The sequence below is a fragment of the Cyprinus carpio genome, chromosome B14 (genome assembly GCF_018340385.1).
Source record: "Cyprinus carpio isolate SPL01 chromosome B14, ASM1834038v1, whole genome shotgun sequence".
NCBI classification, from domain to species: Eukaryota; Metazoa; Chordata; class Actinopteri; order Cypriniformes; family Cyprinidae; genus Cyprinus; species Cyprinus carpio.
Window position 1 is genome coordinate 19322541 of NC_056610.1, and position 12504 is coordinate 19335044.

General features: G+C 35.9%; 1 protein-coding gene across 2 annotated transcripts in view; it reads left to right on the forward strand.

Moving 5' to 3' along the window:
• The first annotated feature begins 2594 nt into the window (after positions 1–2594).
• Positions 2595–12504, forward strand: part of dlg3 (discs, large homolog 3 (Drosophila)) — an 86332-nt gene continuing 76422 nt past the window's right edge. Inside the window, exons 1-3 of one of the 2 annotated variants that reach the window (XM_042738421.1) lie at positions 2595–2896; positions 3965–4096; positions 11076–11161. In XM_042738421.1, coding sequence (XP_042594355.1) covers positions 2881–2896; positions 3965–4096; positions 11076–11161 — 234 coding nt within the window. In that variant the 5' untranslated portion in view covers positions 2595–2880. The remainder of the gene's footprint in view (positions 2897–3964; positions 4097–11075; positions 11162–12504) is intronic. The other variant, XM_042738431.1, reaches the window with a different exon arrangement.

A 12504-nucleotide genomic window follows, 5' to 3' on the forward strand; every position in this document is an offset into this window, starting at 1 on the left:
TTTGAATCGCTCAACATTTTACAACAGTAGCCAGGTGTTGACTCCATTGGCAACACGCATGATTTGTGTTGACTGCAAGTGACGTCGCAGGTAGCGGAGAGTGCAAGTAGCGATTGCAAGCGACTTTGTAATTTAGTTTATTTTTTCTTGTCTTCAACACCTGGCTACTGTTGTAAAATGCTGAGAGATTCAAACAAAAAATAATAAATAAATAGAACAAAATAAAAAAATAAAGACTGCAAGTGACGCCACTAGCGGAAGCGCAAGTGTCTGAGAGTGCAAGTCTGAGAATGCAAGTCTGAGAGTGCAAGTGCAATCTGCAGCCAGACCCTCTTGACTTTTCTTAAATGACAAGAGTTTTTACAAGGGTTGTTTACTTGTGCAAAAAATTTTGGACCTGTCCCGAACCTTAACAGTGTTCAGTGTCAATAGCAGAAAAAGTGTTTTGCAGTACAACATGAGCACAATAAGTGTAGTCAAAGTGTTTAAATTAACAAAATGAACAAAATTTTATTTAGATATTTTTAATTGCTGTTTAAGTTTTTTTTTTTTTCATGGGCAAATGGGTATTCAAGACAAATTCATAAAGAGGCAGTTTAAGTATAACTGTATTGTTGTGTGTTCATTAAAAAAAAAAACGTATGGGAGATCAAGGGTGGCTGGACATAAGATCTGGCTGGTGCAGGGTTAATTTTGGGGTCATAATATTTAAGTGTTGCCACAAAACTGAATGTTTTCCCTTTTGACCCACACTGGTTCAATAAAGACATCTATAAAAATTACTTTATAAATATTAGTTATGGGAAACCTTTTTAATTTGTTGTACAGTTTGGATATCTGTGATTAATTTTGCTTTCCAGGGAACAACATTTATTGCTAATATAATGGTTCATGATATATTATTATTATTTTCGCAACTTTTACAATCTTTGAAATAACCATTAGGGAGACTTTAGAAGATGTTTTGCTCCTCAAAGTATCCATTTATACCTTTTATGCCATCCAAATATGTAATATTTCAAGAATCAGTCACTGAAACCCCATATTGACTGAACAATAACTTTGTCTGAGTGATTTTTATTATATATTATTATTATTATTATTTTTATTGATATACTGCAGTCCTAAATACGTGGGTGGAATAATAAGTAAACAGAGGAGCAAAACAACCTCTAAAATCACCCTATTGATTGTTTAAAAGATTGTAAAAGTTAAATAAAATTAATGATGTATCATAAATTTTTATTTAATCATAAAAACACTATCTGGCAAATTTGGGTTAAGTGGTGTTAGTTTGGTTTAAAATAAACCTTTACATCTGTTCCGTTTCCTTTAAAAATTGTGCCAACCAAACACACAACCTCAGCCACAAGTGCACAACATAACTTTTTATTTTTTTTTTATAAGGAAATATTATGTGATACTGAATATGAGATTTTCATCAAATAAAAAAATCGACCAGTCAACCCTGCACTGGTGCACTACTTTCATACTTGCTTTTTTAATGTGAATTCTTAGAAAATTAATTTGAATTTATTCGAAAGTAAATGCGTTTTGCACCTTTATAGTTTACTTTCCTCTTTAATGGGTGATAGACAAAGTAGACTAATAGTGTAATCTATTAACTACACATAAAACCCCGTCTTAAGTAGCTACCAGATATGGGTGTCATGCCATAAAAATATTTTTATGTGACTGACTTTGCATTTAATGTGAATAACAATATTGTAAGTTACTAATTATAACACTTTCATTTTGAGCAAAGAACATTTTCATTTAGTCTAGCCAGAGTTCAGACACTCTCAAAAACTTCCATTAAAATCACTGAAGCTACAGTATGAAATTAATATCTTACTTACATTTGTACTCACATCTGCACTTTTGTTTCTGATGAGAGAATTCGCAGTCAGTCAGCGAACAAAACACCGCGTTTCAAAGATGACTCACCTGAACGCCTCTTATTGGTCATTGCATTCATAAGCTCAACAGAATCGTGTGTGATTGGTTATAATGCCCAGCACTGTGAAAACAATACACTGAGCGCTCTGTAACCAAATCAACTCCGGGTTTTTCATTTGTGCAAAGCGTTGATAGAGCGACATCGAATTAAAAAACACTGAAGAAAAACTACTTTTAACAAGCTAGTAACTAATATTATGACCCCCCCCCTCTCATTTTAATACAGTCCTTATTGCTATAAAAGGCCTTTACCGACTCCTTCAAAGCAGGTTCACCGTTTCTCCAATAGGTGGCAGAATATACTTCGAAATAATAATTTCCATGGTCAAACTTGCATCACCCTTTTCTGGTGTTTTCCGATAGACTAACGAAAAATATTTCAGGCATATTTATTGTGTTAGTTTGTAACCCATTGTCTTCCTTCCTTTCTCTTTGCTAGCCACAACTTAATGCATCACATATGATTCGCCGTTATGCAACAAAGCTGTATGTTTTCCCTATGAAGACAAGCTCATTAATAAGCACTGTTATCATTTATCCACAATTTACATGTGGGTGAGAAAGACCCTGTTACTAGAGACCGCCCTCCAGTTTCACTTGGTTCCCCTCAAAACTTCCCAATGCTGCAGATAACGGGAATCCGCCTCACACTCTCACTGCTTCCACAACAAACATCTGCTGCCAGCTGGAGTAACTTCTATTCCCGTCTTTAATAACGTAACTAGAACTTCCCAAAAGAAGCAATATCGTCACTGCGAATGGAAAAACTACGGCAGAACCTTTGAAAGTCTGGTCGGAGTAACTTGAAAGTGACAGCTGACCCAAAAAAGGATTTTTTTAAACCGTAATTATTTATTTGGAGAACCAGTCAAAAGGTTGCAACTGGATTTACAAGATCACTTTTCTAACAGTCTTCACATCATGGTACATAAATATGGTAAGTTTCGTTAAAACAGTTAGCTTCAGTCGTTATAAGAAGACGTTATCTTATAAACAAGATCTGGCAGTGATTTCATTGTTTTTAACGTTTTTCACTTTCGATATATGTGTATTTTCAAGTAGAAATCTTTTGGAAACCCCAAGGGAAACAGGAAGCATTAGTCTGAAGTGAGATTATGTAACTTTTAATAAAACCGCTATTCTTTACAGAAACTCAGTTAATGTCAAGTGTAGCATAGGCGACATACTGACTCTGTTTAACCCATCACAGTCTGTGATGTTTATGTGGAAACTGCTACATTCTTGACCTTTGCCTTATCTCTTCTTCCCTTAAACCATTACCTGAAAGACTCACAACCCTAAAAAATGTTTTTATGCTTAAAAATATGTCAATACCACTGTGTTAGCGAAGCATTATTTCATTTAAAGAAAGCATAAGCACCATTTTCAATTAAAACTTTTAACAACAAATGTTTAAACAAACCTCACATTGCTGTTATATGGCTTATTGGATATTACAGATATATTTTCAAGCTCATAGTTAGTATGCTAAACGAACTAAACCCGTGATTACTCTTCTAGGACACCTGTGTGAACATAAATAACTGGTTAACTGTAAAACTGCTTTACAAAATTGTAGCATCACTTGTTATCTAATGCATTTTAAGTGTAACTAGGTGTCTAATTTTTTTATTTATTTATTTTTTGGCCACTATATGGTCCCTTTTATTCCATATGAGTAACCCACCAAATAACACAGGCTGTTACGCAAGACTAATCATTCTTTTATTTTTATCTGCTTGCTGAAAAGCTGTTGTTAGACAGCCCTGGTTGAGTTGAACATCTGGCTGCACACCCCTTCTAGGGGTTCTTGTAATTATAGGCAAGTAATGTCAGATTTCAAGCATCTAGCACAGTGCAGAGCCTTTTCAGAATTAGACATGCATCTAAAAATGTCTTCGGACTGTCAGAAAGCGTATGTAGGTAATAGAGAAAAGGCATTAAAATGAGTAGGAGTTGTACTGAAATAGAAATGCTTGTCTTTTTTTATTTTTTTTTATTTCAGATACCAAAAGAGCAGTTGGGCTACTGAAACAGTACCAGGCAAGTCTGACCAGCCCAGAAGAGCAGGCCCTGAAGACCAGCGTGGAGAAGGTCTCTTCCATCTTTGGCAGTCATCTTTTTCAGGCTCTGCTGGGTGAGGTTTGTTTCTGTGTTTGGGTCTCAAAACAAATAATGATTAACTGTCATTATTTAGGGCTGTACCACTTGATTCCAGTACATTCTACATTAAGCAAAATGTTCCAAGAAGCCATGTTACAATTTGTTCAGCTTAACTAAACACTGCTGATATTTTTCTGAATGGTACATTTTGTTTTCTGTCCATGGACCAGCTGTCTCAATTCCCTCGTTTACATTAACAATGGCTTTAGGATATAATAATTTCACCAAATATACTAACATTACTGACGCTGCTTTTCAAATTATGAGTTTTACGAGTTACTTATTTTGTACTGAAGAGAAATCAGACCCGATGGAACTTGCTCATCTTTTGCTCATCTCATTTCCATTAACCAAGTTTTGATTTATTGGATTAAGCCACATGAATAGGTTCTTTCAGAATAAAAACAAAAGGTTGTCTGTTTTAAACTGAAATCACTGCTCACTCCTGTCTCTAATGGCTTGATTTTTGCATGTATTTGAGACTTTCAGAATGTTTACCGAAGTTTGTGTCACTGTTCTCAAGTTACACAACGAGTCAAACTTTCACAACCCCAGCTGATTCATCAGTACTGTGGATGTGCTCTGTCACATTTTAATGATGTCTCACAACAGCCAGAATAAGAAAACACAAGTAACAATAGGTATCACTGTCATGCCAGATGCATCTAACAAAAATAAGAGAGTTCCTAACTTATTTTTAGTTTTTGTCCTGCAAAGGAAACAAATTAGTCCCATTACAAAATGGTTGAGTGGTTATCTTAATTACCAGGTCCAGGCTTTAATGAGGCCTGCCTGCTGCTGTTGCTGTGATGCAGAAGAGTAGTACCACAGGGGCCGTGATCAAGCCATGGGGTTGCGTTGCCATAGGACTGTAGTGAGGAGAGGGACAGGTTTCCCCTGATCTCAACTCTTGGGTTTTCTCATATGCCATCGGCATGATAGGCTTATTATGTGATACTGTTGTGCATGTGCTGGTCATTCTAAAAAGGCATAGAAAATGACATATAAAGTCTATTTTATTTAAACCTGTAAATATATAAAGTATATCAACTTTATACAATTCAAAGCAGTTAAAGACTATAGGGGAAAATTATGTTTTTTTTTTTTTTAAGATTTCAAAGTATATATTACAAGTAAATTTCTTAATTGTTTGATCACATGCACTACTCACAAATTCAGTAAAAATCATAATACTGTGGAATATTACAATGTAAAATAGCTGTTTTCTATTTAAATATATTTAAAATGCAGAAGTGATGCGAAGCTGAATTTTTACTCCAGCGTTCAGTGTCACACAATCCTTCGGAAATCATTCTGATTTACTGATTTGCTGCTCAAAACATTCCTATTTTTTACTATGTTGGAAACAGTTATGTTGTTTAATATTTTTTTAAACTGTTATAAAAATCTTTGATGAAAAGCATTTATAAGAAAGAAAAATATCTTGTTAAATCTGCCATTTGTGAACAATTTAATGCATGCTTGCTGAATAAAATTATTTCTTTCTTAAAAAACATTACTGACCCCAAACTTTTTGAACAGTAAGTTGTTTCCTTTTTTAGTTGAAAATCATTTGGATTCTGTTGAGGGGATTTTACCTTTTATTATGATTCCTCTGGTGTTACAGGAAGTTTCAGTCACTTAAATCTTCCTGTTTATTTTTTCATAGTGGTAAGCTTTGTGATTTAGGGGTAAAGGGTATTATAATTTTTGAAAACAAATATGGATCCTGCTGCTGACATTTAAGTATATATACTTACCTATGCCTCTAATAAAACTGTTTGACTACAGCAGGCCAAACAGATGTTGCAAATACTCTAATTCATCATGCTCGAAACTGGCATAGCACAGTAAGAGGATAAGGATTCCACACATTCCAGAAAGAGGCTGGATCATTAGCGGGAATGTGGGATAACATGTTGGTAGATTGATAAACAAACAGTTCTTGGCCACAGTGAATTACTCCCATCTGACCTCAGGCCAGATTAAGCAGAGAGTATCACTTTGTGCAGGACGGCCCATTCTCTCTCTCAGGTACAGAGGAGAAGGGTCATGTGAGGCTGAGCTGAGAGCAACATGTGGTTTCAATCGTCTCTCCAGCCTCTTGGGTGTTAGCCAGAGTTAAAAAAGGGAATACAGTAGGAATTCTAGCAAAAATGAGGCCGATTAAGAATGTATTGTCAGATGGAAAATATTTAATATTATATTATTTTATGTTAAATATTATAGTATTTTTATATTATATTTTGATTTGTATTATTAAAGTTTAATATAGCTTTCAATATTGGGTTTTTAAGTGATAAAATATCATGCGCTTATACATGATGTTTAATCCTCAGTCATTAATCTCATTCACATAATTGAAGTGTTCTTAGACTCTAAGTTGAAAGCCCTTTGTTTTATGTGGCAGCAAAGAAAAAGTGATCATCGAATATATTGGGGATACAATGAGGCTTGTAACAATTTAGTTCTGCGATGCACTGTGGGAGGGAGGAAGATTCGACCGTGGGCTTGTTTGGTTGTCTGCATGATTGCACAATTTTGAACAAAGGTTTTCCTAACTGCACACTCATCCCTTTGTTTCCAAACACACAAACAGACTAGGGATCACACAGGCTTTGTGCCCAAATATGACCCAATATCAAGGCAGGGCTATTTTTATTGCTGGGGGAAACAGACAGTCCATAATTCCTCAGTACTTTCTCAGTACTCAATACAGAGTTTCTTTTTGTGTTATCATGTTTTAGTTCCTTCTAGACAGTTTTCAGTATGTATACATACTATAACAAGTCAGCCTACTTCACTTTCACCTTGTATTAAATCCTTTTTAATTCTCAGTAATGCTGCATTTATTTAATCAAAAACTATAGCAACAGCTGTCTTATTGTGAAATTTTATTTCAATTAAATATATATGATAAAATCAGTTGTGCTGCTTAAAATGTCAATATTTCAAAAGAACGGTATTTATCTGAAATAGATTTTTTGTAACGTTTTAAATGTCTGTACTGTCCCTTTTGATCAATTTAATTCAATAAAGTTATTCACAAAAATGTTGCTGACCCCAAACTTTAGAACAGTAGTGTAAGTCTGTTGAGGATCTGTTTGCTTTAAAACGGCAAATGTTTTAAAAAATGTAAAAATGTTATAGCTGGGTCACTGATAATAGTTTTACAAGGTACCTACAGAAGAAAAGCGGTGAGAATTATATTGAATTCACAGGATAATACTGTACATGCAGTATAATTTACCATATAATATGAATGAACTGTAACAGTACTGTTTTAAACTATAAAATATAGTTTAGAATCAGTATATGTGGGAAACTGATTCAGGATGGTTTTTAACATAACAGCTAAGTGTTAAAAGTCAGTTTTCAACAAATCAAATATGTGTTAACTTAATATTGACATTGAAATGAGGTGAACCAAGTGAAAAGGAAAGCAGTTGTGTAAAAATGATTCTGTGTAGAGGACTGTGTAGTTAAGCAAAAGGACTTTGTGTTTTTTGTTCAGTGGCCAGGAATTTATGTGGTCTTTTAGGATTTACTTGGCTCTGGAAACATTCTGCTGAAACGCTTTTTTTTTGGAGGAAAAAAATGTATCATTTCACCAGGACTTTGTCTGAAATAAATGTGCCCGTATATCAAAGTATGTTAGTCTGTTTTGCAGAACCAATTTTTAGCATTCAGCTGTAAAAAAAAAAACATTTTAGTGCACACACAATCTGTTATATCCATGACAGCAAGTAGCCCTAGACATGAATAATCATTGATATTGCCTGCTATGTTTCACTCAATAATGGATTTAAAAGGGGAAAGGTCTCCTCGATGAAGACATAATTCATACTCACGTCTTCAAAGACATTCAGGACAGCTTTACTAAACGAGGAGGTGTTTCTGTCTGACACACTTATGCATTTCCATTCATCCGACAGCTGCATGTTTTATAATCATGCAGCATTTAGTGGAAGACTCTACGCTTTAGTTTACTTTCCCCATCGCTCACTTTCTTTTCTCCGCTACCTCAATTTCTCATCTGGCTCTGACCAGCCAGGCGATGAAACCGCTTCCCACACACTGTTCTCATCCCACTCACACAGGCTCACACAGACACAGCCATGATGAGTCACATAGCCCCATTCTTCTACTGTCTTTCCCGCTGCAACCCAGTGGGACTCCATTACTGCCCCTAACAGAACCCCCCCCACAACCACGTACACGGTCCGCATGCACCGCCAGTCCGTGTGCATGGCTTATCTGTCTGAAAAAAGAGTTGCTTTTCTCTCAAGCTCTTTCTTCTTCCATCTTAAAAAAGACTCGCTCGTTTCTTCCAGTGCAAAGGGGACCGAGAGCGCATTATGCTTCAAAGGCACAGCAAGGTAACAAGCATCTCATTATGTTATTAGTGCAGGCTGTGGGCCAGTGTGGGAGTGTGGGTGACATCAGCAGTATTGTCTCCCTCCATTCTCATCAGCTGGTCGTCCCTCTGTTGGTGACCACAGGCCACGGCAGTTAGTGACCTAAGAGGTAATGAGGTAAGACGTATAGAGAGGAAGAAAGGGTGGGGTGAAGAAACAAATCATTCTTGTTGGAAGGGGGGAAGAGGTGGTTTGGGGACAAGACCAGGACAGTAGCAGGAGACCAGAAACTTCCCAATCTTTGATGTAACCGTCAGAATTATTAAAATAGGCCTATGTAAGTATTAAATATGTAGAAATGAACACAAGCAAGAATGCTGTGTTTAAAGAATTGCAGCCATGCCGATATTTAGACCACCAGAATAATTGTTAGACAATATTTTGAGATACTTTATCCATTTTTTGCAAGTTCAACCTTTGTCTCTGTGCAACACGCAGTTCTGAATAAATCTATATATAATTGAACCGGTTGACTAAATGATTCACTCACTCAGGAGTGTCAATTATTTCTCATAATAATCAGTGCTTTTGAATAGGAAATTAAGCATGTTATACTGTGGTAAACTAAGCGAATAGTAAATTATATAATTGAGTCTCTCATAGAAACACTTGTCGTCACCTACTGGGGAAACAATATAAACCTACAGAAAAATCAATGATGAACGGTCTGTTTTTAACACACAAACAAACAAGTGCCTCCACATTTTAAGACTGGAATTAACTGTCGGTCGGAGCAGTTAAAGGTGGAAAGAGCTGCAGTGGACAAACAAATTGTTTAATAACCAAATTCTGAAAGTGATTTTGGACCAATTTTAGAATGAACTATGAAAATATGGGCCCATATACATGCACATTTTGGCAAGACTTTGTTGGTAAAACAGGTCCACTGTTCATTGTTACAGAACTTACTTTCAAACCAAGCAGCTTTCTGTTGGTCAGCGAGCGAATTCGCTTGAACAGTTTGAAGACGAGTGCAATTTGTGTAAGGACCTCCAGATTATGCAGATTCCTATTAAAATAACTGGAATTCATGTTAGGCATGTGTGGAAAAAGGGGACAACCACTTTGAGGATTCGATTTATGTTTTTTTTTTTTTGTCCAAATGCTTGTACTTCAGAAAAGTTCAACAATTTGCTGCAATTACCACTGCAACACCCCTTGTTTGATTCCAGTGGTCCAAGCAAACTTCTCATGAACTGATTTTATGTGAATACTTATAATACCACAGCTCTGCTCTAGTGTGCACTGATGATTTTAACATGCTATTCCAATTGTCCCAATTTGCACAAGTGTAAACAGCTCACAGCTTTGTGCTTGACCCTCAACACCAGAGCCACTGTTACCTCTGCTAATGTTTGTAGGCTCTGCGCTGTCATGAGTGAGTCATGTTAAAAGCGTCTCTAAGTGAATGTGATTGCCCCGGCTCTCTAAACCCAGTATGGACAGGATTTTGGATGAGGCCGCTGGATGATATTTATAGAAACCCACAATAGTGGGAACGATGCTCAAGTTGAGCCAAAAGTTGACATAGGTCTTGACCTTGCTCACTTGACATGTGAAGACATGTGCACCTGTGCTTTTTTACTAATCTATTGATGGGGGTCATGAAATGTTCACAGAAATGAACATTCTGGCATAATTAATTCACTCTCATGTCTATGGAACCCTAAGAATTGTATTTCAATGCTTTTGCGTTCGCTTGCAAAACTTTTGTGCTTTAAAGTTTCTTGGGGAACGCAAATGTTTTGCTCAAGAATGTAAGGTTCCACATGGTATTGGAGAAGATTTTCAAGAAAACCCCAAAGTATTGAAATATAAATTTATTCCTCTTACATCATATTAATTCCACCACAAATGTTTTGTGATTTGAATGTAAAGTCCTCCCATTTTTTTATTTTATTTTTTTTAATCTTTGCGTCCCTTTAGGGGCTAAATACATATTTCTCAAAAGCACATGACTCACAATCTTCTGTGAAGCACAAAATTAGAAATTTATAGTGTTCAAGCTGCTCTTTGCCATAGAAGGCAAATGGTGTTCATGGATGTTAAACAAATGTTTAAAGCAAGATTTCAGTGAATAACAACTGTGTTTTTCAAACAAATCTATTTTATATCTTCATAAGACACAAGCATGAAGTACATTTATGATACTTTTATGATGATTTATAATGTTTTTGGTCCTTTTGGGAGTTCTTGGTTCCCATCCACATTCATTCATTCATTCATTCATTCAGATATTCTGATAAAATTCTCCTTCAAATGTTTCACTCAATAAAGTAAGGCATACAGGGTTGTAACAACTTAAAGGTGAGTAAATGACAATTGTAAATGGGAAATTTAATTTTTGGGTGAAATAATCCTTGGGAGCATAAATGCTGGAATGCCAGCCTCATTTATACTATACATTTTTTATTTCATATACTTTTTCTTTGTTATTAATCTAAAAATGCAACAGAGGTATTACATATTTCAGCATAAATACCTGCATTATTTAAACAGATTCCCTCAATGACATCGCTATTCCATTATTCTCAGATATTCAGGAATGCTACGAGGTTACCCTGCAAATGAATGCAGCACAAAATGGAGTTAAAGACAGCATCTCTGTGGACACATGGGAGGTAAGAGCTCTAGAGAAAGGGCAGCTATATTTACTCACCCTTATATTTTCCAAACCCTTATATCATTGTTATCTTACATGAATCCGACCAATCTGGTTCTCAAGTTTAGCTCACTGACAGGTGAAGCAGTTAACAGCTCACAGAAGGGAAGATTATCATTGAATATATATTGAAATAAAATTGAAATAAATTTGACCTGTTATTTGTTGGTAGTATTTTTCTTTGTCCCCAGTAGCAGCAATTAGCACAGACGAAGGTTTAGAAAAAACAGGGGAGGGAAGTTTACAGAGAAGTGCTGGACAAAAATAGAAAAAAGAGGGAAAGAATGAAAGAGAGAGCATGTGTACAGACACTACAGAACATTAGTCATATCTAGAAAGCACTGCAGTGATAACACCAAGTGCTCCTCGGTGGGCTGTGTGATGATGTCACCAGGACCTTTCGTTATAAGTGTCTGCAATCATGTGACTATGCAAAGTATTTATAGGGAGAGTACAGAAAATAACCTCAACTTTTGTCTGGATTCTGTTAAAAGCAACTGCAGTGAGGGAGGATCACTCTGTGGTCTCTCTGAGGGTTCACACAAACATACACTCGGGTTTGACTAAAATAGTGTCTGTTCGTCCAGTAAAATTTTTTAAAATGTTATAGAATGAAGTTTGCCATCATCTCAGTGGTGTCAGACAATCCAAAATCAGGGAAATTCTGTGGAATTATTAAATTTCTCACCTCTTTCGTCTCGGTCTGACTTCACCCCCCAAAAGTTCTCTTTTCTTTCGTCTTTCTCTGTCTAGCTTGTACTTATAATGAACAATGCTTGAAACTTGGTGTGACAAGCACTTCCTGTGTTTGTTTGCCTCTTTAAGATCAATCGCTTGATGTGTTTTCCCAATTGTAAGTCGCTTTGGAAAAAAGCCTCTGCTAAATCAATAAATGTAAGTGTAAATTATTTTTTAGTTTTTGGTTGCAAATAGCTTTGCAAACTCAATTCACTCCAACTCTTACTACTCCGGAAAATATACAGGTGCATCTCAATAAATTAGAATGTCATGGAAAAGTTCATTCATTTCAGTAATTCAACTCAAATTGTGAAACTTGTGTATTAAATAAATTCAATGCACACAGACAGAAGTAGTTTAAGTCTTTGGTTCTTTTAATTGTGATGATTTTGGCTCACATTTAACAAAAACCCACCAATTCACTATCTCAACAAATTAGAATATATGCTGACATGCCAATCAGCTAATCAACTCAAAACACCTGCAAAGGTTTCCTGAGCCTTCAAAATGGTCTCTCAGTTTGGTTCACTAGGCTACACAGTCATGGGGAAGACTGCTGATCTG